Here is a 22,160-nt window from a genome sequence, read left to right on the forward strand (position 1 = left end):
ATCATGCCAATTGTTTTACACTGCATTAACTGGACCTAAACTGAGAAGAGTATGTGCTTGAAAATACAAAACAATTAAAATATTACTGGTGTATACTGGTTTGGAAGCTGCAAAGTGATTCACTAAGTGAATAGATTAGCCTTCAAGAAGATGGTATCGGGTAGCATCTGCTCTTTAAGTTCTCTACAAGATGCAGTGGAAGTGCTGCTGGACTAAAATTGATGGCAGTGGGAAGTACGAGGCGATGTCTTAATGGCACTCTAATATTTTACATTATAGTAACAGCTCACTCGAACTGCACTATCAGTCTGTGCAGCAGGAAACAGAGGCAGTATTTGTAATACTTGTTAGTTGATGTCTGCAACAGCCACAAAAGCTAACGGTGTTCAAAACAACTTAAAAGCTTTCCTGCAAGATAACAGAAGTATAGCACAAAGAGTCTCTAATTCCTAAAGTGGAATTCAGTGGTGGAAGCTACAGAACTTTTAAATACTTTCACTAATCTGTGTTTTACTTAATTGCTTTTCAAAGGCAAACTGGTTCATTTTTACACTGCTTTTACATAATGGGGATCCGTTGTGCTCATTTCCTCAAATTCATGTTTTTGTTCTTGGAGTCCTCTTGTTACGACCTCAGCTCACTGGGAGGAGGGGAGGAGGAGTGACTTTAAATAACAGAATGAAAAGGGTTAGAGTTAAGTACTTTATTTGGGTTTTGTAGGGAGGTGGTGGAGGCGGTGCAGTGCAGTGGAATAAACCGGTAAACAACAAAGGCATGGGTCAGACTTTTTATTTTAAATCACAGCTGCCCTGATTAACAGCATGTTACCAGGCACCAGACCAATGAAACTGGCAGCAGGTATAATTCATAAGGAGCAGACAGGTGAGGAAGGCAGGATGATGGGCATATGCAAGCACCAGTCAGGAGCATGGGCCTGCACGTATTAGTTAGCATAAAAATACTGTTAAATTATTCAAGGGCAACAGAGTAAAGCAACCGCGGGCTGTTACACGGCTGCATGACTCAGAGTTCCTCAGTTCACCCTGTGCCTGAAAAGAGCTGTTTTAACTCCTCTCACTTTAAGTCTACCGTCCCTTTTAGCCTACGGCATGAATAGCAATTTGGTTCCTGATCTGATGTCCTACAAAGAACCTCCCAAACAAAAAAAATAAAAGAATCAATATGAGACTGCACTTTTAAAGTGAATCTCAAGGCAAATGATGAAACTGCTGCTGCTGTTCAGCTTGATTTTAGTGCAACAAGGTTAATTTAAACGTTCAACATTTTCTCATCAGTTGGGGGGGATGGATTTGATGTATTTGTACTGTCGCCTCAGTTTTGTTGCTATACTTACATTTCAGATGGAAATAAAGTAGAATCATAAAGTAAAGTTTTTGCATCTTTAAGGATTTTTTTTTTTTTTTTTTTTTTTTTGCATACTGAGCACCTTTCATTTAATACTTTATGGAGTTTTAAAAAAAAAAACTTTACTGCCAGTCCTTATATTATGTTACTTACATACTTACCATGCATTCATTAGAAAGGCCCGTGTTAAAACATATCTCATTTTTGATCAATTAAATTTGGCATATTTGCTCTTGCGTGAACAGTTTAATGTTGTTGCTGTAAACACACTTTGTTTAATTGTGATCTGCAATGTAACAAACATCCAACAAAAGACTGATCAAATCAGTTGAGTAAAGAAAAAAAAACTTGACTGTTTGAGACCGATACTCTGAGAGTATACTGATGAGTTTTAATAAAGGAATTTTACTTTTCAGCTGTATTGAAAGTCAAATAAATGCATACATTTTTAATAAGCCTTAATGTTAGTACTATTGTCATCAATACTAGCAGCCAGCTGCAGTTTCCATGCATTACAAACATCTGCTGGGGTTTCCTGAGATGTCCACGCCCCTGTGGCTCACAGTATACATGCCTGCATGCTCTGGCAGAGGATCTAGGAAGGTTGGCGGTCAGAGGCAGAGGAGAAAAGGCGGCCACGCACATCATGATCGGAGACTTCATCGCTTGAAACCCGACAACTCAGATCTTCGAGTCCAGCTCGCATCTCAGAGAAGGTAAATATTTACCGTTAACACTGTCAGTGATGTTGAACCGACGCGATAGACGGATTTTCACTGTCCAAACGCGCAGCGGAGCTACAATAACGCAGTTATATTCGGCGGAGCGCCTCTCAAACTACAAGTTATCCCGATTACCGTTACTTTACGTCCCGGTTATATAAATAGGGTCTGAATATGCTACAGAGCAATCTGCCTACAGGAAAGTGGACATCACCGCTGTAAGAGAGCACCACTGAATCTCCACTAAAAACGTTTTAAGGTCGAACTGTAGCTCCCAACAGGATGAGTTATGGATGATTTGTGCGACTGCAAGATGAATCACAGTTCTTCCTACTGTGTGAGCACTTTTCCCGGCGCTTCCGTTTTACATTAAAGTCTAAAGACTTGAAAGTAGCTCCTTAGAAAAGAGAAATCCAGTCCCGCAGTGCGGGCGGGTTTTTTCCCCCCATGTCCTTAATGAGACAGGACTTGTTGTATGCCTGTGGCTGGGTGTGTTCCAAACATGTCTGTTTTTGGATATCTGGGATTCAGACAAGTTTCCTGTCAGGAAGGGACAAGGATATGGCCTGGTCAGTTCAATTCAATGGCTGACTCATCCAGTACCAAGACAGTATTTTTCCTTTACCTAACACCAGAGGAGGAGCCAGACATTTGAAACACCCGGGGCTTAGCCCTAAAGGGTAGTATGCATGTGGGATTTTTTTTTTTTTTTTTGAGGGGGGGGGGGGGGGGGGGGGGTGTAGAAATGACTGAAAGATTAATTGGCTCTGTTTTGAGTTTTGTTCAAAAAAGAATGACTTCATATAGGGAAATATATATATCACACATGCAGGACACCTTAAACTAGTTTTTTAATTGAGCAGCAAGACAGAACGAAGTCGGGGCTGTATCAAGACACAGGGACTAAACCCCAATTCAACCAGACCCAGAACTGATCCAGAATTAAAACAGGACTACAACAGTTCAAAAGCAGGATTACTGAGGACTTAACCAAGACATAACCACAATCAGAACTAGATGATAGTAGCACTAAAAATTATCATAGACCTGCACTACACTTATTTATTTAATTCTACCAAAGTACAATATTTAGATTGAGAAAAGTTTATATAATTATTTAGCCTTGTTGTGCAAACAAGCCTGCAGAACTTAAATAATAAATATAGAATCTGAAAAATAGCAAACCTAAAAAGAAACACTAGGTACGAGATACATGAGTACCTATGATACAGTGATACTTTTAGTAAGCAACCATTTGACTAACATATGTGTCTCACCTGCTCTTGTTCATCTCTGTTCTGTCCTCATTCTCCATCTCAATCTCTGCTCCTCTCTCTCCCTCTTTGTGCTGACAATCATCAAATATACAGTTGAAACCAGATATTTACAAACTCTTCAGATCAAAACACAAACACTTTTTTAATTGTAACATCAAATCAGACTAAATGTTTATTTTTTTAGATTGATAAATATAAAAACATATTTGTTAACTTTAAGAGTAAAGAGAGAAACTGTCTGTGTTTTTTAATTGCAAATGGCACCAAATTGTATTCAAATTGAGCCACACTTATGGAGCTCCACGATTCTTTTCCTGGTGTTTTGGTTGACATCTCTTGATTTTCCCATGTCAAAGAAACAGGCTCTGTGTTTTGCCTTATATGCATCCACAGCTGTGCCACCAATTTACTCACATGGACTCTACTAACCTATCAGAAGCTTCTTCAGCTCAGAATGGAATCGTCTGGAGTTTTCTTATTAATTAACAATAAACTTAGTGTATATGTACTCCTAAATTTGATGAAAGTGATAAAAAATAGACAGCTCTGTCTCTCTTTATTCTGACATTTAACTAATTCAAAATATATTTCAATATTTATCTAAAACAAAAGTTTACTCTAAATTGATGTTGTACAGTAAAAATGTTTTATGTTTTCTCCCTAAAGTGTATGTAAATATCTGGTTACAAATGTGAATATCCTGCTGTGTACTGAAATCCCTCTTGTTTTGCATAGAAATATACTGAACAACATACAAAGCATAATATATAAAATAACATTTACCTGAGTTTTTTCTTTGAAAGAACCCTCTAATGTCCATTCTTATATTTCAGTACATAACTGAAACCGAATTAGTCGGGGAGGGTAAGAACTGAAAATATGAAATAAACACACGTAAGCTAAGACTCTCTAAAAAATAGCATTTGTTCGGCTTTTCATTTCGCCATTTGTTGATTCACTTGAAGAGCAAGTAAAATAATATTGGTCAAGTGATCAGTTTCATATCAATCTTTCGTGATGCACCGTCATATTTACATTATTTGTACGGTACGAATGATTTGCTTTGGTACCTGCTCAAACTTAAGCTCTCCTTAGTATGGCTGGCTCCGTCTCTCCAACAGCGCACTCACGGGCAGCAGCTCCCCCCGCCCCCTCGCTCAGTCGCTTAGTGCCTGAGCTTGGATCATACCAATATCAGGGGGGGATTCACGCACAGTCGTAAATTCCCACAGTGTGCACTATGTGCTTCGAATATTGTGTGTACTTTTTGTTTTATACAGTTGTCAGCCAGGCATCTAACTATGAAAAAATTACACTCCAAAATACCCCGGGCTTCTGACAAAACAACCCGGGCTTAAGCCCCGTAAGCCACCCCCCCGCTCCGCCCCTGCCTAACACAGTGTAGGCTTCACAGAAGCCCGTTCAACCCTCCCCCCACCCCATTAAACTATGGAGGCCCTCAGGGTCTAGAAAAAAAACAAACCCAAAACACCATAAAATTCAGTGCTTATGTAAAATAATTTATTAAGAAATTAGTTACATCAAATTACATGTTTTCAAATGATCATCAAATTACTTGTTATCAGCTGAGTTGAATTTACTTGTAAATACATTTGTTTAGGCCAAACTTTTTCTTTTAGGACAGCAGTGAAATTCATCTCTGAAATTCATATTATAAAATTAGGGATGTGCTGCTGGTTTTACACACATTCAGTTTGTTGTTTGCGGGGAATGATGTCATTGTGTTTCTGCACACACACATGCAGGTCCATCAGGGGTCTGTTCTTGGTCGATAACTCTTTAACTTTTACATACTCCCAGTTGGTGCTTTCATAAAGAATCCTAATATATTCTATCATACTTACACAGATGATACACAGTTGTACATGGTTTACTTTGATGATCTAACCTCTCTTCACAAATTAATGAGCTGAACTGATGACATTAATTGTTGGATGTCTCGAAACTTTTTAGAACTGAACACAGACCAGACGGTAATATTTGCTGGTGGTCCAAAAAAGTCAGACAGAAAATGTGTTCATATTTATCATCCCTTGCTCTGAAATACAGCGAGCAAGTCAGGAATCTGTTTTGGTGAATGGTCTTAGTTTTGACAGTCACTAGAACTGCTTTCTATCACTTTAAAAATATAGATCAGAAGTTTCTTATCTCAAACTGACTCTGAGAAAGTTGTCCGTGCATTCGTATCAAGCACATTAGACTATTCTAACACTCTGTTTGCTGGATTATACATTTGTTAGTAGGATGACTTCAGCTTGTTCAGTATCCCGGAACCAGAGTCCTTACACGTAAACAGAAATTTAATAAGTTGCAGTCTTCAAAGTGACTTTATTGTGGCAAGATGGCAATAAAACAGCAATAAGATGGAATCAGTCTTCTACCAGTTTGCAGTCCAGCCAGAACGCCATGGATCTGAAACAGGAATTCTAAAACTCCTCCACAAATAGCGACATAGTATAAATGACAGTTTCATATTACGCTGACTCTAGAAGCTACTTACATGCAGTACTTGAGTAAATTTAGCATCGATTAAATTGTCAACATCATAAACTTCTTTATGAGTAGAAATGTGGCCAAACCAGAGTTAAAAATGTAGCTGCTAGAATTCTTTAAAGACAAATAAAAAAAAATGCAATAAACAAAATTCCATTGAGATGGATATCTCAAAACGCTGAAACTTACACTTATTTGCATTGTTATTTGGAGCTAAGTGAGAAAAAATAATTTTTGCTGTGTGACCTAACCGACCCTTTAAAGTCTGCCACGGTTTCGTATAAACATCTCCTGAAGAGCTTCTCTCACTCCTTCCTGTTGTTATGATTGTGAAATGGAAGAATCGATAAAGACACTCCAGGTGAAAAAACTTAATTGAACTATGAAAAACATGACGTCTCTAAAAGCTTCAGTCTTTTAGCAACATGTTCAAGAATACCTTACGGCTAAACTTATTAATAATGCAAGACAAGGTTTTATTGACCGTAGCTATTTACCACTGTGGAGCTGCATATGATCAAATGTTGCACTTTATAATCTGACGACTATTTAGATCGTTCAGTCATTTTCCGGTTGTAGAGACATGCTATGTACTATATAGTTCACACTGGAATGTTTTACTACAGAAATCAGTGTGGAGAGTGTTTGTCACATGCCTCTTCAGTTTAAATGACAGTGTAACCAAGCTACTGCCAGACAGACACTGGAAACAGGATCCTGCAGCTGCAGTACTTTAAAGAAGGTGACCACATAATGACAGTGTGAGGGACTGCTCTTTTTCATGCTACTGGTTTTAACAAAATTAATCTTTAAATAGCCTGTAAAGAGATTAATAGCTCCAACAACTTGCTGTTGTGTATACAAGCTAAGTGCTGTGATTGGTTATGATCAGTTTTGTTAGTCATCGTGTTGCCAGGTGTGAACCGACTCTGCAAAACCAGTGGGCTTTTGGACTGTGAAATTCATGTCTAAACACTTGTCAGAATGAGTAATGTTTATAGTCCAATGTATAGAATGGCTCTTAATAAATTACATTTGAGATGGGCATTTGCACAATGTCAGAGTTCCACTTGAGATGAGGTTTGGGCAAAGAGAGAAAGTTCAGGGTTCAAAACTAGTCTATCTGGATTGTGGGAAGTAGGAAAATACAGGGTTTTGATTGTGAAATTCTGGACCAATACCATACCGGTATGGCCAATAGTTAACACTGGAAGCACAAAAGAAACTCATCTATATCCAGATACTTTTATTTAGTGTTTAATCTTCTTTTAGTGAATGCAGATTGTTTAAATTGGTAATTTTACTTCAGTATTTTTGTATTAAGCTAATGTGAAGTGTTAACATTGTTAATTGAAATGTTAGTCAAAGTATAATGACTTTGAAGGAAGCCTCCACACCCAGTTATGTTACCACAAATCCTTGACATTTAATGTTTCAGTCCCTTGATGTGGACCAAGTTTGTAGATTGCCTTGATTACCCCACAACGTTGGGCTGCAGTCCACATATTGTGTCCTTTAACAGTTTCTCCACCCTACTTTATGATGACATGAATGCCCAGGCCTGTGGGCTTGGTCCTGGAATATTGTTGAAAGCTTTGATATTTCAAGGCTAAAAAGAAAACAATGGAAAAATGGCTTGATATTTGGTAAAAATGTTTGGGAGCTTTAATGGAACCTAAGAAATGAACATTTTTGGCAGCTTTGAAAGGAAAGTAACTGCTTTGACTGATAAGCAAAAAGCAGAATACTCAAAAGCCAAATTAAAATGGTTAGCCAAACATTAAAGATGTGACAGAGTTCAAACAACAACAACAAAAGGGATGTAAGATGCATCATAAAAGTCACTGGTGGTGAGTGGCTTTAAAAAGGAATGCCCTGTGAATTTAATAATGTCATTGTTCTCTCTGAGGCTAATACATTTCCCAATTGTACTCTCTAAGAGTTATGTGGTGTTCTTTTCCATTGTTTTGTAACAGGCACCATGATTCCTGTGATGGAATTCCGGCAGTTTTCTGAACAGCAGACAGCGTTCAGAGTCCTGAAGCCGTGGTGGGATGTGTTCACTGACTATCTGTCTGTAATGATGCTCATGATTGGCGTCTTTGGATGTACTCTTCAGGTCAGTAAGACTGACTCACCGTGATGTATTTACTTGAAGAAAGAGACTAATGGAAGTGTAGCTAATACACAGTAACCCACAAGTTTGGATTCAAACATTCTGTTTATGTGATAAGAGAAGTTTTTCTACAGTTTTCTCATTAAATTTAACAATAATTAGACTCAGAGAAAGTCTATACTCTCCCAGATGGCAACATTACTGCTTTGCTTTCTGCTTTGGAACCAGCTCAAAAAAGCACTAATTATGTGCTTTTACAACCCAGCCTGTGTAAAGCAAGGGAGGCATTCAGCCCATCAGGAGTGTACCAGTGGAAACTTTAACCGCCCAGCCACTTTTAGTAAACAGAAGACTCCTAACTCCTGTGAGGCGCTACTTGACTTCACTCTCTGTGTGAAATAGGGACTTTTTTTTTAATGTTGAACAACTCTTTAGTGTAAATCCTGGAAATGATACCAAAACAGTTTAAGAAAAATGTTAACAGGAAATTTATCAGGCTGGAAGCTGCCATTGTTTCCCATTCTCACCATTACAGTGTTTGGACGTGATCTGATTGGTTGTAAATTGAGTGAACAATTCTTTTTGTAGCCAAGTTTAGTTTATAAGTCAGTTATGTAAACGTATTACGCTGCCTGACACAGAAATCTCGTCACTTACTGTATAGTTTGAGTTTTTAAAATTCTGCAGATCAATCAGTCAGTCTTCAGAGACTTTCACTGACTTGACTTTGCATTGCTGTCTGTGATATCTGCAGCGCAACTGCATTGCTTACTATAGTGATTAATTTTATGTCCTCACTTCTCACTAAAATGGGTCGAGAATCTGAGTTTTAAACAGGTAAACAGAGTCCACATAACATCTCCTCCTCTGAGCCCCATTTCCTGTCATTAGCATCTCTTAGTCAAGCAGCTGTTTTTCATTATTTACATTACAAGTAAACGCCTAAGGCATTTGTTTTTTACTGATGCCATTTGGTGGATAGCGCTCAGTGTGTTTACATGCAATCAGGTTACGTAGAGCACCCAAGTAAAGTTAATGAGAGAATGCTTTATATGCACTGTAATAATGTGGTAACTTTTTGTGGCTTACTGAAATCCATGCACGGCTCTCTCTTAGTGAAAATGCACAAAGTAGCAAGGCTAAATGGTAGAAAAACAGAAATCAAAACAGCAGTGTATCTGGGATGTACTGGATTTTTTGTATCTGTGTCACAGGTGCAGTCAGAAGAGGGCTCTCCTTACAGTGCAAATGTGTCTGATTTTTAACAAATAGTTCAACCTTTAGCAGTCAATACTGACTCGTTTTGACCTCCTTATGTTATTCAAGCTAATGGAGTGAGTGTGGTGTTTTGATCAGACATCGATTCCTGTCTAATCAAAGATGGGAAATGCCATAAAGACTTTGCTTCTCTTTTTCTGGAGAAGCAGTGTTTATCCATGCGAACATTCAGACCAGTAACAGCCAGCAAAACATGGAAGATGCAGGGTAGCATTTTGTTATTTCACGTGATATGGGACATTCAGTTTGAGGAAAAGATCTATGATACTGAAGGCTTATCAGATCTGGAAAGCAATCACAGTGACCATTATGCTCTAAACTACTTAATTGCGTAATGTCTCCTGGGTTGAGGCAGTGCATGTTCTAATTCAACACATATTCCCTGCAAAAAAAATACTGTAATACTTGCTTCAGGACAAACATATGATGCTGTCTTAGGATCATATGTCCTTGAGTCGAGGGTTGGCACCACTATTTTATTTCTTGCATAAAATATTTTAACTCTTGAGAAATGTTTTCTTGCTCAGCCATTAAAACTACCGAGTTTAGGTTTGCATAGGTTATAAAAGATCATGGTTTAGGTTACAACAGACCCAATAGGCAGTTTGACAACTGTAGCCACCCTATGATTAATCCTCCGTTTCCGGGGTTACCAGTTTTGGCCCTATGGCTGGTTTGCTGAAACCTGCAAGGATATAAATGTCAAAATGTGCTCATTATAAATGTTCTTGTGAATTATTTTCGGGAAAGCAAATTACCCTTGAAACGTAACTGAGAAACAATTTAGCACTTTAAGCCACAAAGGCTTGTTGCTCATTGATTGTACCTGACGGTTGATTGCTAGGGGACATTCTAGTGTTCTAATGGTATTTATCACACGTCAATTAGCAGTGTCCTTTGCTTTCATTGGTAGTTCCTTCAAAGGCTCACCTTTAAGTTAACAAAAGCTTAACTGTGGACCCTTCATTGCATGAAATCTGAAAAACACTCATTTCTGTGTCTGACTGAGCCTTATTATGCATTTCTTCTTTCTAATATATATATTTTTTTTTTATTTCATTTTAGGTAATGCACGATAAAATTATATGCCTTCCTCAGAGAATATCATTGCCTTCAGACAACAGCAGTGAAGTAGGGTTGAAGTCACCATTACATCTGCAGTCCAACACCTCAACTGTACCAACAGGCCTGAAGACCAATCTAGATCTTCAACAGTACAGTTTCATCAACCAAATGTGCTATGAGAATGCCTTGCATTGGTATGCCAAATACTTTCCCTATTTGGTGCTCATGCACACTTTAGTTTTCATGGTGTGTAGCAACTTCTGGTTCAAATTCCCTGGCTCAAGCTCTAAAATAGAGCATTTTATCTCTATGCTTGGCAAGTGCTTCGACTCTCCCTGGACCACACGAGCTTTGTCGGAAGTGTCTGGAGAAAATCCAGAAGAACAGGATCATAAAAAGGGCACCGCTTCTAGGTCTAACATTCCTATGTCTCCGGGGGAAGGCAGCCTCGAGAAGACGCAGTCCCTGCGTTCTATTGCCGAAAAGATTGTTGTTGACCAGCCATCAGCAAGTGTTCTTGATAAAAAGGAGGGTGAACAAGCTAAAGCTCTGTTCGAAAAGGTGAAGAAGTTCCGTTTGCATGTTGAGGAAGGAGATATCCTTTACCTCATGTATGTTTGCCAGACTGTATTCAAGGTGTTTAAATTCCTTGTGATCATTGCTTATAACAGCGCTCTAGTAAATAACGTAAATAACACAGTACGTTGCAACGGTATCGAGGAGATCCAGAACATGACAGGCTACAAAGTCTTTGAATGCAATCACACCATGGCTCATCTCTTTTCTAAGTTGTCTTGCTGTTACCTGTTCTTGGTGTCTGTCTATGGATTAACAAGCCTCTACACCTCCTACTGGCTGTTTTACCGCTCACTGAAAGAATACTCATTCGAGTATGTGCGACAGGAAACGGGCATCAGTGACATCCCAGATGTCAAGAATGACTTTGCTTTCATGCTTCACATGATTGATCAGTATGACCCACTGTATTCCAAACGATTTGCAGTTTTTCTCTCCGAAGTCAGTGAGAACAAACTGAAACAGCTCAGTCTCAACCATGAGTGGACTGCAGAGAAACTGCGTCAGAGACTCCAGACCAACTCCAACAACAAACTTGAACTACAGCTGTTCATGTTCTCTGGTTTACCCGACACTGTCTTTGAACTGACAGAGCTGCAGTCACTCAAGCTGGAACTAATCAACAATGTCACCATCCCTGCCTCAATCTCACAGCTGCAAGATCTTCAGGAGCTGTCTCTTTACCAGTGCTCTTTAAAGTTGCACACAACTGCTACGTCCTTCCTCAAAGAGAACCTGAAAGTGCTTCGTGTGAAGTTCGATGACAACAGAGAACTTCCAAACTGGATGTATGGCCTGCGAAATTTAGAGGAGCTCTATCTTACTGGGTCCCTCAGCTCTGATGCCTCCAAGAATATAGTTCTTGAGTCTCTGCGGGAAATGAAGTGTCTCAAAATACTCTCCCTTAAGAGCAGCTTAACCAAGATACCCCAGTCGATTGTGGATGTTTCCAGCCATCTGCAGCAACTCTATTTACACAACGATGGCACTAAGCTAGTAATGCTCAACAACCTGAAAAAGATGACCAATCTAATAGAGCTGGAGCTAGTACGCTGTGATCTGGAGCGCATTCCGCATGCAGTCTTTAGCCTAACAAGTCTGCAAAAGCTTGACCTGAAAGAGAATAACCTTCGTTCGATAGAGGAAATTGTCAGCTTCCAGCATCTGCGGAAGCTCACTTGCCTCAAACTCTGGTACAACAGCATCATGTACATCCCAGAGCATATCAAAAAACTCGGCAGCTTAGAGCACCTCTACTTCAGCCACAACAAGATTGAGATATTGCCCTCACACCTGTTCTTGTGCAACAAGCTGCGCTACCTGGACCTATCCAACAATGACATCCGTTTCATTCCTCCAGAAATCGGAGTTCTTCAGAGCCTGCAGTACCTTTCTGTCTCTTGCAACAAAATTGAAAATCTACCAGATGAACTGTTCTTTTGCAAAAAGCTGAAAACGCTAAAGCTTGGCAAGAACTCGCTGTCCAAACTCTCGCCAAAAATATCCTATCTAGCTCTTCTGACCTACCTGGAGCTCAAAGGCAACCACTTTGAGTTCCTGCCACAGGAGCTTGCTTTCTGTCGCGCTTTGAAGCGCAGTGGCCTTATAGTTGAGGAGACACTGTTTGAAACTCTGCCTTCAGATGTCAGGGATCAAATGAAGGCTGAGTGAGATGCCTTACTGTAGCCGTAGTGCCTGCTGTTTGTTCTGTCTATCAATTCAGAGCATTTGTTTAATATGAAGTCATTGTTATATTTAAGCATTATAAACATGCTAGAGATATCTTTTTGTTCTTTTGTTTTATTAACTGAAGGAAAATGACATATTCATCTATTGTCACATTGAGTGTGGCTGCTGCAGGGACACTTTATACGGCCACTACTCAATCTTAAAGAGAGAGTTCCGCGTTATGAGAAAGTGTTCCTTTTCTTTCTAAAAGTTTTAAGAAAAGTTTTATTTTAGTCTCACATCTGTCTATTAATCAGTAGTCACTGATACAGCCAGGTCAGCTCTTTCTCCCTGAAGTCTCTGATAAAATAACTCTCTGCTGCCTCTAGCTTTATATACATAAAGTGATATTGATTTTTCTCTTTTATCTGTGGAGAAGGAAGAAGCTTATTTCCCATATTGTTAAAGCCTTTCTGCAAAGCCTATTTCCAGTCACTGCGTCATGACTGAATGTAAATCTTCACATTCATGACCACACATTTATGTGTAGGCCAGTAGCCTTAGGCTGTACTGTATATATTTAGATCTAAGAGACTGTTACTTCACATGGATCACAGGAAAAGAGGAAAGTTCTTATGGAATATACATAGAATCTAGAAACTTAGAATGAAACTAGAATTAAACAGTTCTCTATTGTAGGAAGCTGTCATTTTAAAGTGCATTAAAAGCCTGAAGGATGATGTCACACTGGTCTTTGTCTTTGTCTCTAAGTGTGAGCAAAAAATATGCAGCGTAAGAAATATGCATTTTCATGAACAGTATTTTTATGTCATTGACCAATAAAATTTGAGTTTTTAAAAAAATGTCATTTGGAATTTTTAAATGTCAGAATATTGCAAATAAAATGCAATACAGTTTTGATTTTATTGGTTTACTGACCAGTGATGCAAAATCTAAAGCGTCTAAAAGAGGAAACAGCACAAAGGACAATGTCCTGTATTCAACTGTGTTGTTGGATGAAGCATCACCTGCTGGCTGTTGAGGATTAATAACTGTAAAGAAGATTATTATTGAAATTGCACAGGGCCTCGGATAAAAAAAATATGTATTTGGTATGAAGTGTCTACAAAATAATTTCGATGGTTATCTCGGAAAAACATCCAAGCTCAGTAAGATTTTTTAAAGTAATGTTATTTGATTCAGCAATTATGAAAATGCTTTGCATCTACAAAAAAAAAGGAAAATGAAAGAAATCTTATCTCACAGTTATCACATGGTATTTAGTAATTACAAGCCCATGAAATCTTCTACCCATAAATTGTAAGCTGTAATTACAAGATGTGGTCACGTTTTTTCCTTTTGGTGAATGCAATGTGCCTTTGTAAACAAAGGGGGCTTGGTTGCAGCTGTCAGTAAAGATTTTTTTATTAATTAAAAGGTGTAATAAAAAAGGGCTCGCATGTTCCCGTTTGAAAGTGAAGGCTGACAATCAGAAAATTGAGTGTTTTCTTGCACTTTTCTGGTAAACCAGTTTTAAATGTGGCATTTGCACTTTTGCCACGGTCCCTAACTTCAGTGGGTCATCCTGCACTTGCTGTCAATTGAAACAAGGGCTTCAAAACGCTCTGTGCCGTCGTATCAGGTCCTGATGTGGAACAGAAAACATGCGCAATATTAGGGAAGATTTCACCTGCGCATAAAAAATGCACAGTTTCGCGGACCTGGTGCAAAGTCCTGAGGTGGTCCGGCCCCGGTGAACGAGCATATCAAACAAACGGTGTTCACCTCCAGCAGCTGGTGCTGCCGTGCCGGGCTGTTTCGCCCAGTCAGAGGCAGAGGACCGTACCATCTGAAGCCGAGTAGGGGTAGTCAGATAAGCTGCTTACAGCTCTGCCGGCAGGCCCACGGTTGAACTAGTGCGAAGAATGGACGGATTCATCTCATCAGGGAAACATGGCAAGTGAGAAGAGGCGTTGTTCGGTACTGCTGGCATCCGCAAAACCGGATCAGACTCCCTGAAGGTGAGTATGCGGCTGTTTTGAGTGTAAATCATCTAAGGTCTTTAAATGTAGCCGCAGTGCGTTGGCTCAATAACGTTAGCAGGCTGTATGGTGTTATAAAATTTAGTGGAGCTGGACAGAGAATTAAACCTGCACGGAGTGTACTGTTTTAATGTGAAGGTGATTTTCTGCAGCCGAAGATTTTTTGTGCTGCGTTTAAAGGCGTCACGTACATCCCCCACCCCTTGTTTTGAGTGCATGGATGCGTCTTGCTGCTGGAGCCGGTCTCAGCCTGCTCTGCAGCCCCATGGAAAACAGTGACCTTCATGCTTTAACCACAACAGATTTATTCGTAGGGGTAAACGATTATATTTAGTTTTTTTTTTTTCTTTAAATAGCAACACCGAAGCAGCTGTTTGTGTATCACGTGTTTTCAGTGCTCAAACAGTATTCAGCATGTTGAGCCTCTCTAGAGCCACTATGACAGTGTCACGGAGTAAAGTGCAGAGAAAACCAGGCACAGAAAAGAGACGCAATAGATGCTTAGGATTTACAGCTGCTCTGCAGACAGCACCGTTTGTTTTGCACACTGACATCTCAGATCATGTGTCAGTTCAAGTGTTGGCTCCTCTCTAAAGCTACAATCCCAAGAGGCTGTCTTCTCTGAGTCTGCTCTAAATGTTCCTGAGAAATGTAGCTGTAGCTGAAATTTGAGACAGGGATACTAGCTGTGCATTTTTTCACTAAACCCCTAATGGATCCAGCTTTACGAGAATAAATGTGATTGCAGTGGAGTCAATTTAATGTAAGTGAACAAAAGGCAGGATTAACGGTTAGAAGGTTGCACTTGGACCAGTTAAATTGCAATTGTCCATTACAGCGTGACATCTACAACATGTCACCTCCCCAATTTCTTTAATTCTTTAAGTCAGGGAACGCTTTTACAGAGTACCATTGGGATGAGGATATCTGTAAACAGCTTACAAGGTACATCTAAGACTCCTTCATGTGTGGGTTTATTATGGACCGAGACATTATGTGAAAACAATTCAGTACAAAAACATCAACTGTTATATAATTCTATGCACATTTTCTTACTAAAGTTGTTTTCTGTTGCAGGAATGTTCACGCTCACAGAAGTAGCCTCCCTGAATGACATCCAGCCAACTTACAGAATACTGAAGCCATGGTGGGATGTCTTCATGGATTATCTTGGTATTGTCATGTTGATGTTGGCCATATTTTCTGGAACGATGCAGTTAACTAAGGACCAAGTGGTTTGTCTTCCCATTCTGGAGCAAACTCCAGAGCGGTCCGGGGGTTTCTTGGAACCTGAAGCACCAGAGCCAACCAATGGCTTTTGGAACAAAGAGAGTGCCATTGGGGAGCAAGCTGCTCCTCTCATGGCTAAAAGGCCTCCCGATAGCGTCACGCCTACCATTCACTTCACACAGCCAGCTACCATCGGACAGCCCTATCCTACAGGCGTCAGGACCAAGCTGGATTTTCAGCAGTATGTTTTTGTCAACCAGATGTGCTACCATGTCGCCCTACCTTGGTATTCAAAATATTTCCCATACCTTGCCCTAATTCACACTATTGTGTTGATGGTCAGTAGCAACTTCTGGTTCAAATACCCCAAAACAAGCTCAAAAGTAGAACATTTTGTTTCCATACTGGGAAAGTGTTTTGAATCACCTTGGACTACCAAAGCTCTGTCTGAGACTGCGTGCGAGGATTCGTCAGAGAACAAGCAGAGGCTGGCCAGGGCCTCCTCTCTCCTGAAACATCTGTCCACAAGTAGCGAGGAGGGAAGTCCGAACCAGTCCGCTCCGGTGCTGACTAAATCTGGGGTTACCTTTTCTGCTGAAAAGCTTGTGAGTGAAATTCCCTCCATGACTATACTGGACAAGAAAGATGGCGAGCAAGCGAAGGCCCTGTTTGAGAAAGTTCGGAAATTCCGTGCTCATGTGGAAGACAGTGATTTGATTTATAGACTCTATGCCATACAGACAGTTATCAAAACTGTGAAATTTATTCTGATCCTGTGCTACACAATGACGTTTGTTGCTTATATAGATTTTGACCATGTGTGTGAGCCTGAAATAAAGCATTTGACTGGATATACCAAGTTCCATTGTACACATAACATGGCATTTATGTTAAACAAGCTCCTTGTTAGTTATATTGCTCTCATATGCGTTTATGGCGTGATCTGCATATACACACTGTTCTGGCTTTTTCGGCGACCACTCAAAGAGTATTCCTTTGAAAAGGTCAGAGAGGAGAGCAGCTTCAGTGACATTCCTGATGTTAAAAATGACTTTGCATTCCTCCTCCACATGGTTGATCAATACGACCAGCTGTATTCAAAGCGTTTTGGGGTTTTTCTCTCTGAGGTGAGTGAGAATAAACTTCGCGAAATCAGCCTGAACCATGAATGGACCTTTGACAAGTTACGCCAGCATGTGACGCGCAATCCTCAAGATAAGTTGGAACTTCATCTTTTCATGCTATCTGGAGTTCCGGATGCTGTGTTTGATCTCACTGACTTGGAAATTCTGAAACTAGAATTAATCCCAGAAGCCAAAATAACAGCGAAGATCTCACAAATGATAAACCTTCAGGACCTGCACTTCTACCACTGTCCTGCCAAAGTTGAGCAGACAGCTTTCATTTTCCTTCGTGATCACCTCCGATGCCTTCATGTCAAATTCACAGATGTTGCAGAGATTCCTAGCTGGGTATACATGTTGAAAAATTTAAGGGAACTCTATTTGGTGGGTAACCTGAACTCCGAAAACAACAAACTGATTGGACTTGAGTCTCTGCGAGATCTCAGGCACCTAAAGATTCTGCACCTCAAAAGCAACCTGACAAAGATCCCTACAAACATAACCGATCTGTCACCACATCTGTTAAAGTTGGTTATTCATAATGATGGTACAAAGCTCTTAGTGCTGAACAGTTTGAAGAAAATGATGAACCTTGCAGAACTGGAACTGCATAACTGTGAACTGGAACGAATCCCTCACGCCATCTTCAGTTTGAACAACCTTCAGGAACTTGATCTCAAATCCAACAACATTCGCACCATTGAAGAGGTCATCAGCTTTCAGCACCTGAAAAGACTAACGTGTCTCAAACTTTGGCACAATAAGATCATCACTATTCCACTGTCAATCAGCCATGTTAAAAACCTGGAGTCGCTCTATCTCTCACACAACAAGCTGGAATCTCTGCCTTCACCATTATTCACACTTCTCAAGTTGCGGCACCTCGATGTTAGCCATAATTCTATAGTGGTAATCCCACCAGAGGTGGGCTTTCTCCAGAACCTCCTATACTTTGCCATTACCGGTAACAAAGTCGAGGCACTTCCCAAGCAACTGTTCAAATGCACCAAACTAAGGACTTTATGCTTTGGCCACAACTGTATCTCCTCTGTTCCAGAGAAAATTGGCCAACTTTCTCAGCTCACACATCTGGAATTGAAGGGAAACTGTCTGGAGCGTCTCCCAGCTCAGCTCGGTCAGTGTTCCCTCCTTCGCAGGAGCTGCCTGATTGTGGAGGATCATCTCTTTGACTCACTTCCAATTGAAGTAAAAGAGAGCATCAATCAGGAAACCAGTGTTTCTTTTGCTAATGGATGTAAATGTTTAAGTGATGGACGGTAGTTACATCCTATATGACATCAAATGTTGGCCATTTTCTCTCAAGTCTTTGTTTTTTAAGTGCATTAGTGCTAGAAAACAGCTAGTGCACATGTTGGGCTTTTAGGGTTATACACAGTAAACATAGCAAATACAGGGTTGGTACCACTGGAAATGTCATGGCTTGTGTCTTGTCTTGATTTTTTCCCCTTTCCTTTTATTTTTAGTTACTGTAAATGCATAGCAGCACCTCAAACACCTTATACTTCTTAATCATAGTATTCACAAACATCTATAGTAGATTAATGGGAAAAAATATATTATTGAAAGTGTACCCCTTTTACTGCTGTGACTTACTTTGTTAGTTTTTTTAAGATTAACTTTATTATGAGTATTTTGTGTAAAGAGTGAGATTAAAAGGATTGATGCCTGCATGTATCTCCAGCCAGATCTGACAATGAAGTATAAAGCTGCAACCTGGAGATGATTAGCTTAGCGTAGCTTAGCAAAAAGATTGGAAAAATGGGGAAACCGCTACAATCTGTGAACTGACCATGAAATTAAATCCATGCATATTTAAAGTTAAATAAGTAGCATACAGTATTCAGCTTGTTTGTTGAACAAAATAAAGTGGTTTCTCTGTATTTTTAATCTTTAATGTTGAGCTCAGCTAACTGTAGCTCTATATTTAGCATGAATACGTTCTATCAATCTTTTCATGTAACTCTCACAAAAAAAGTATTATTTCTCAAAAATGGCAGCACTTTAATCAGATAACGTTAGTTTCTTTGTTTTTGTGTGTGCCTTATTTATTTTCTGTTGTTTTTGCTGTTTTCCCTTTTAACAAACATTTTATATTTAATACTTAAAGTTAACAGAAGCATCTCTTTCCAGAAGCAATGTTGTCATTTTCCTGGATAATAAACAGAGCTCACTGGTTTTACTGTTTTTATCAAGCACTTTATCTCTACTTTCAAATCGAATCTGTACGAGCGATAACAGGGTGCCGTTTATGGGAAGTGGCATCGCTTTTTGGATTTTTTTCAATGCATTTCAGTTACAATTACAGAGATGTGCTTAAAACTACAAAACCAAATCTATCATGGAGACTGTAAATGAGGATGTGATTTGAATCCTTTAAAAATCTCAACTTCATCTATATTGTTATTATAAACATTTCAAAACTGTTAGTGTCAGGAACCTCACTTCTCATGCACAACAAGCTGAGTCTTTACCTTCTCTGTTATTCACCCTCCTCATGTACTACCACTAACCAATAAACCCCAATTAACTGTATATTCTCATTAAGCATATTCCACCTTCTTTAGGCTTATCGTGCATTTTGAAGATGTACACCTATATGTTGAAATTTCCATTAACCTCTTTTGCTACTGCTTCAGTCTTTAATCTTTTTTTTTCTTTTTTAATCAATAGACACCATATTCCTTTCAGCCAAATCACAAAGATGCTTTGTTTAATTATTGTTTTTACTTTAACTGTTATGTCTAGTTATGTTGTACTGTTCTGATCAGTATATTTCTCATGTATTTTTTGTGTACTTACATTGTGTTTTCTGTGTTTTTCTGCACAGCACTTTGTAAACCTGTTTCTAAAATGCGCTATGTTACATAATAAAGGAATGCTATACAGTTATTATTGCTATTATGAAATGCTAGAAATTATAATAAAATTGCACTGCAATACTTTTATGCACAAAAATGAGAAATTATTCTGTATATTTGTGTTGTGAAAGCCTTGATGTCTCATATCTCACTGTTCTTTTTGTTTGTTTGTTCTTTGCTTAGCCAGAACAGGTTTTTCTCCTCATCCACCAGTAAGAAAACTGCTGACATGTTGTTTTACCAGACACCTGCACACACCTGGGCAACAGTCACATTTTACCTGACAACCTTCTGCTTTTTAACAGAGTTTCTGTTAAAACCAGTAATGCCTATGTAATACATCAGGGGTGGGCAACTCCAGGCCTCGAGGGCCGGTGTCCCTGCAAGTTTTATATGTGTCCTTGAACCAACACAGCTGATTTAAATGGCTAATTTAGCTCCTCAACATGTCCTGAAGTTCTCCAGAGGCCTGGTAACGAACTAATCATGTGATTCAGGTGTGTTGACACAAGGTGAGAACTAAAACCTGCAGGACACCGGCCCTCGAGGCCTGGAATTGGCCACCCCTGTACTACATTCATCACCAGTTTATTGCAGGGTCAACACAGAAAGAGTCTCACACATTCAAATTCATACCTACAGCCCATTTAGAATGAGCATTTAACCTAATAGACATATTTTTGGACTGTGGGAGGAAGCTAAGGCGGAGAGGATTCATAACAGGAAGAACATGCCAAAGCTATCCAGGATGAAATTAATGAAATAGATCTATCTATCTATCTATCTATCTATCTATCTATCTATCTATCTATCTATCTATCTATCTATCTATCTATCTATCTATCTATCTATCTATCTGTAATATTTAATTTGGTGTCAAACGTGATACACTTCATACTATAAAGAAACATTGGAAATGTGGAAGACTTTCTGAAACTACATAATAATACATTTCTTGTGTAGTGTTGCCCCCTTGTGGAAATAATTTGTTCCTACGTGTGTTTTTGTTTTCCAAGTAGTATTTACTACATTGGATATGCTTTCAAACATCCATCTTATCTTATTATTCTAAGATGTTTATCAGACAATAACATGGGCCAGTTAAATTAAACTGTAGTGATTTGCACTTAATTTACTAATAAATAACAAAAACTGTGTCATTTATCATCTCTAAATTGTGTAACTGGGCGGCACTGGTAGGGCCAGCAAGTTTTGGGCCCCCCTTAGTGGCGCCCCTGATTAAGAGGGTTAAAAACAAACTTTAGAAGTCATCATTCAGTATTTTCCTGATCCAGTCCAGTTGAAATTAAATAGGATTGTAGGTGGTCCAGCTAAATGAGTTCAGCATCTCTGTTAAACAGACCTTCTTATATCACAGAACTATATCATGTCACACTGCCACAGATCATTGTGCTACGATGACAATGCTCCATGCCCATTTTATTATTTTATATTAATATGCAGTTTTATCTTATACATGTTATATTTTTAAGTTTTATTTTTCCTGACATTCAGCTTGTCTTTCTAGAGCACCAATAAGGCACGACTCTCATGTTTAAGGCATACAAAATTAATTGCCTAATTTTGCTTTCTACTTAAGATGTGCAACTTGTGTCAGTTCCAAAAAGTCATGAAAGCAGGGCAATGCTACAGGGTAGTATATGGAATATAAATCCAAAAATATAGCCTCCTACAATATAACTAAAAATATTAAAAAAAAAACCTTCAGATGAGGAAGCATCCCATTGTGGATATATGTTGATATATGAAGGTTTATTTATACTACAGCTGGCTCGACACCCCCCTTTTCATGTCTGTTGGTACTGATATCACAACCTTGAACATCTGCAAATGCAAATACACAATCAATACATTGTTTTCCCCCTCCCTTAAAGAGCTAAGCTGTGGACACAACTATAGACTGTGAAAATAGAAATAAACATGATTGCATCGTTTGGGTCTGAAAAGTGATAGCAACGTGAAAGTGCCCTAAACAAATGTTCTTTCTAATGACCAACACAGGCTGACTGTACAGTAAAGTAAATAGTATCCTGATGAGTTCATGGTCTCAGTCACTAGTTTCAACTCTTACTCAATCCAGCATTATTTTTAATTTGTAAATTATGATTCCCAAGATGCTAAAGTAGGGATTAGTGCAGGCCTATGACCATGCAGTGGGGCCCTCAAAGCCCTCAAAGAGTTGGCAGTTCGTCTTGTAATCGGAAGGTTGCTGGTTCGAGCCCCGGCTTCGACAGTCTCCTTCGTCGTGTCCTTGGGCAAGACACTTCACCTGTTGCTGGTGGT

The 22,160-nt window shown here is 39.2% G+C and overlaps 2 protein-coding genes across 4 annotated transcripts; both read left to right on the plus strand.

Moving 5' to 3' along the window:
- Positions 1-1,947: 1,947 nt before the first annotated feature.
- Positions 1,948-13,326, plus strand: lrrc8c (leucine rich repeat containing 8 VRAC subunit C). Its single transcript, XM_026159289.1, has 3 exons — positions 1,948-2,081; positions 7,855-7,997; positions 10,338-13,326. Exons 2-3 carry the CDS (start codon positions 7,860-7,862, stop codon positions 12,582-12,584), a joined length of 2,385 nt encoding a protein of 794 aa, XP_026015074.1. The 5' UTR covers positions 1,948-2,081; positions 7,855-7,859; the 3' UTR covers positions 12,585-13,326.
- Positions 13,327-14,055: 729 nt separating this feature from the next.
- Positions 14,056-19,037, plus strand: lrrc8db (leucine rich repeat containing 8 VRAC subunit Db). 3 transcript variants are annotated; one of them, XM_026159287.1, is made up of 2 exons: positions 14,056-14,602; positions 15,701-19,037. In XM_026159287.1, the coding sequence occupies exon 2, from the start codon at positions 15,703-15,705 to the stop codon at positions 18,256-18,258; it is 2,556 nt and encodes an 851-aa protein (XP_026015072.1). In that variant the 5' UTR covers positions 14,056-14,602; positions 15,701-15,702; the 3' UTR covers positions 18,259-19,037. The 3 variants fall into 3 exon arrangements, with proteins under 3 accessions (XP_026015072.1, XP_026015073.1, XP_026015071.1); XM_026159288.1 differs by lacking the exon at positions 14,056-14,602 and adding an exon at positions 14,622-15,386; XM_026159286.1 differs by lacking the exon at positions 14,056-14,602 and adding an exon at positions 15,393-15,568.
- The last annotated feature ends 3,123 nt before the right edge of the window (positions 19,038-22,160 follow it).

Source organism: Astatotilapia calliptera, chromosome 23, assembly GCF_900246225.1.
Source record: "Astatotilapia calliptera chromosome 23, fAstCal1.2, whole genome shotgun sequence".
NCBI lineage: Eukaryota > Metazoa > Chordata > Actinopteri > Cichliformes > Cichlidae > Astatotilapia > Astatotilapia calliptera.

Bases quoted from the DNA above. Each gene is read 5' to 3' on its own strand.
- lrrc8c (XM_026159289.1), top strand. From the start codon at position 7,860: ATGATTCCTGTGATGGAATTCCGGCAGTTTTCTGAACAGCAGACAGCG. The intron at 7,998-10,337 runs GTCAGTAAGACT...ATTTCATTTTAG, and splicing joins TCTTTGGATGTACTCTTCAG to GTAATGCACGATAAAATTAT.
- lrrc8db (XM_026159286.1), top strand. From the start codon at position 15,541: ATGAGGATATCTGTAAACAGCTTACAAG. The intron at 15,569-15,700 runs GTACATCTAAGA...TTTCTGTTGCAG, and splicing joins ATCTGTAAACAGCTTACAAG to GAATGTTCACGCTCACAGAA.